General features: G+C 43.8%; 1 protein-coding gene across 1 annotated transcript; it reads left to right on the top strand.

Annotated features, from left to right (window-relative positions):
- Positions 1–2647: 2647 nt before the first annotated feature.
- On the top strand, positions 2648–3271 carry LOC127094170 (chromatin modification-related protein EAF1 B-like). The gene has a single exon (XM_051033032.1). It carries the CDS (start codon positions 2648–2650, stop codon positions 3269–3271), a length of 624 nt encoding a protein of 207 aa, XP_050888989.1.
- The last annotated feature ends 598 nt before the right edge of the window (positions 3272–3869 follow it).

Here is a 3869-nt window from a genome sequence, read left to right as displayed (position 1 = left end):
TCTCTGGAGGATACGTGTGTTTATGCATTCATCATTTAGATAAGCATAGCATATTGCATCATTAGTGCATAGCATTTCCATGATCATGGGGCATTGTGTAAAACAAAAAACTCATGCATCAACATTGCAAACATACCCATTAGCCCTAGGCCGTGGTGACCAGCCGAGTTTGGGTTGTTGGAAAGAGTTTAGCATCGCGCCATTGGATCGGTTTCAGAATTGGGTTCATCAGCATGGTTGAGAGGTTGGTGCTTTCCCAACAAGTGACTCCTTAGTTGAGTGGGTATCCCCAGCAGTGTTACTCCCTGAAGTTGGCAGCATCTTGCAAGCTTGGGTCCGTTCCCTTAGCAGCAGTGGGTGTGTCTGATCTCTCCATGTAGAGTCTACCCCTTAAGCAGAAAGTGTCTACCATTTCCTTCTACGCCCCCACTGAGTTATATCCTCGTGGATGACGGTTGTTTCTGTTCCCCCCTAATGGGATGGGTTTTCCCTATTGAGTTCTTTCCTCATTAGGATGAGTCCTGTTTCAGTCTGCCTTTTTGGATCGATCCTAAATTGGCTTCCTGTTGGCTGTCTCCCGTGCTTCCCTGGGGCATAAATGAGTAATCGCTCACTAACCGGCACTCATTCATCTCATCCTCAGCAGAATTTGTGGCTTCTACCTACAAACCGGTAGTTGTAAGTCCTATCTTTGTGGTTTTCTACCTACTAGCTGGTAGTTGTAAAATCCCACTTTCATCCCATTGGCAGAGTTAACCCTTTGTGCTCATCCTATCGATGACTGGTTACCTTTCTGTGGTTTTCTGCCTACAAACCGGTAGATGTAATCCCCTCTTTGCAGTTATCAGTATCCAGCTTGCGGTATTGATACTCTTTTCTCCTCTGGATACTTGCCTTGATCAAGCAGTATTGTCCCCAGTGGGTCTTCCCCTTTCTTTTGGGTATTTGCTCCGAGTTAGCAACTTTATCCTCTTTTGATTGGTCATCTTTTGCATGCCTAGTCCTGGTACCCTGATGCTTTTCTTTTCGGTCGATTATTCATTTAACAACCTGCAACCCGGTTATGGATAATCTTCCATGCGAGTGTATTATCTACGTTTTGACGGCTATAGATAATATCTCTCATGCACTCTTTGGTCAATCTTTCGATTGTTATCCCCAGCATAGGTCTTTGGCATGCGTGCCGGCTCACGTATCACTGTTTTGTTATCTTCGCCGATGCTGATAGACATGAAGAATTTTCCGGTGTTCAGACCGAGGCGGTATTCAGACCGAAGTGGCATTCAGGCCAGTTCCCGGTATCCAGACCGAAGTGGTGTTTAGGCCAGAGTTCCCGGTATCCAGACCGAAGTGGTATTCAGGCCAGAGTTCCCGGTATCCAGACGGAAGTGGCATTCAGGCCAGTTCCCGGTATCCAGACCGAAGTGGCATTCAGGCCAATTTTCCGGTATCCAGACCGAAGTGGCATTCAGGCCAGTTTTCCCGGTATCCAGACCGAAGTGGCATTCAGGCCAGTTTTCCCGGTATCCAGACCGAAGTGCCATTCAGGCCAGTTCCCGGTATCCAGACCGAAGTGGCATTCAGGCCAGTTTTCCCGGTATCCAGACCGAAGTGGCATTCAAGCCAGTCTTTCCCGATTTTCAGATCGAAGAAGTTTCCGGTATCCAGGCCGAAGTGGCGTTCAGGCCAGTTTCCGATTTCCAGACCGAAGTGGTGTTCAGACCAGATTTCCGGTGATCAGACCAACATTGATACTCTCATATTCCGATGCTTAGTGCGGCGTTCAGGCCATGGGTATTCCTGTGTTACCATTTATTTTGGTATTCAGGTCAACTTTCCGTTTCGGTACTCAGGCCGATTTTCACCGTATCAGACGGATTCTTCTTTTGAGATTGCTTCTTTGACGATGCTGACAGGCATTGTTTCATAGGGATTCAGGATCAAAATCTGAGTCTTCTTAGTATTTAACCATCTCCCACTATGATCATATGAAGAATATCCTGCTTCATATTCTCTAGTTGAAGACGTTTAAATAGGGGCAACTGTCATACCCCGATTTTGCTCCTGAATTTTTTATGTTTGTTTGGCATGCTTGGCCTAACCTAACTTTGGTTTTACATGAGGATTGGTTTTGATCCAAAGTCATGGTGTTGTGATTGTGGATACCTCTATGGTCTGGGTCATCTGAACAACCAAGTTTCTTGTGTTTCTAACCACTTGCCAGTCTTGTTATTGGTTCATGGATACTATAACCTTATGGTCTTATTTCATGGTTTTGTTCATACACATTATCAGTCAAGTTATTTTCTTCTCAAGAGTCAAACTTCAAACCATTTGTTAATCCATTTCAATCTATTTCATCCATGTGTAAACCATTACATTTGATTCCATATAAGAAAAAAAAATTGACACTTTTGACCAGTTGTTGACTTTGGTCAACAGTTGACTTTTTGGTCAACTTTGACCAAAGTCAACCCAAATTCATTAAACCCAAAAATTCACCCATAATAGTCCATTGAATTCCATTTACAAGAAAAATACAAAAAAATGAACTTTGACCAATTTGTTGACTTTGGTCAGCAATTGACTTTTTGGTCAACTTTGACCAAAGTCAACCCTCATTTGCTTTTGCCCATCCAAACTTGGCATGACCCTTTTGCTTCAATGTACATCCCATCCTCATCTTCAAGGTCCGAATCACACTACAAATTCACAACAAGCCTATGCAATCCGATTGGCAAAGGAAAGGCAACTGCATCAGCAGCGTTATATTCAACAGCAGCAACAGCAGCTTGCTGCAACAAATGCACCGATTCCACATGGTCAAGCACAAAGTTCCCAGGCCCAATCACAAAGTTCATCTCAGCAAGTATCTGTTTCACCTGCAACACCATCATCTCCTTTGACTCCGATGTCATCTCAGCATCAACAGCAAAAACATCATCTGCCACAACCTGGGTTCAGTAGAAATCCTGGTTCTAGTGTGACTAGTCAAGCAGTGAAGCAACGACAACGGCAGGCACAACAGAGGCAGTATCAACAGCCTGCGAGGCAGCATCCTAATCAGCCACAGCATACACAGGCTCAACAGCAGGCTAAACTTTTGAAGGGAATGGGAAGAGGAAACATGTTGATCCATCAGAACAATTCTGTTGATCCTTCTCATATAAATGGATTATCTGTAGCTTCAGGAAGCCAACCTGTTGAGAAAGGTGATCAAATTACACAAAAGCAGCAGGTCATAACCGTTTCAAGTCAATCAAAATCATGATTCAAGCAAAGGAAATGGGCCATGTGATGCTATATGAACTAAAGCTCGTTAAAGAAAGCCTTACCACAAACTATCCATGTTCCTTTATGAACCATGAGATGTTGATTAAGAACCATGAGATTTGCCTTCACACCACATGTCATGAGATCTGGCCTCAGTTTTAAGCATCAGGCTTATGGACTTGACTATAACCTTGCAACCCCTCATGACCTGCTGCAAAACACAACAACAATGGTCATCCATATCCATTGCAAAATGGCTGCTACCGACACCGTGCCAGATCTGTTACCACACTACTGCCACAAGCTCGACATGGAATGGCATTGAATCAACACACCATCAGCCTGCAAGTAACCCAACCAAAAAACCAGGTAGCTGCATGTGAAGGTTGATGCCAAACCATGATCATTGGATTTTCCTACAGCAAAATCAGTGTGAACATAATCCAACACCACACAACATGTAACAAATAAAGCTGGTATACATGCACTTGCTGCAACCTAGAGTTTGCAAGGTCTGCCATAGGCTATTCATTACGCCAAACAAGACTACATCATGATACCTCATGAAGAAAATTGTATCTATGCTACATAACCAA

The sequence above is a fragment of the Lathyrus oleraceus genome, chromosome 6 (assembly GCF_024323335.1).
Source record: "Lathyrus oleraceus cultivar Zhongwan6 chromosome 6, CAAS_Psat_ZW6_1.0, whole genome shotgun sequence".
Taxonomy (NCBI): Eukaryota; Viridiplantae; Streptophyta; class Magnoliopsida; order Fabales; family Fabaceae; genus Lathyrus; species Lathyrus oleraceus.
This window is presented reverse-complemented; position numbering and strand designations above follow the sequence as displayed.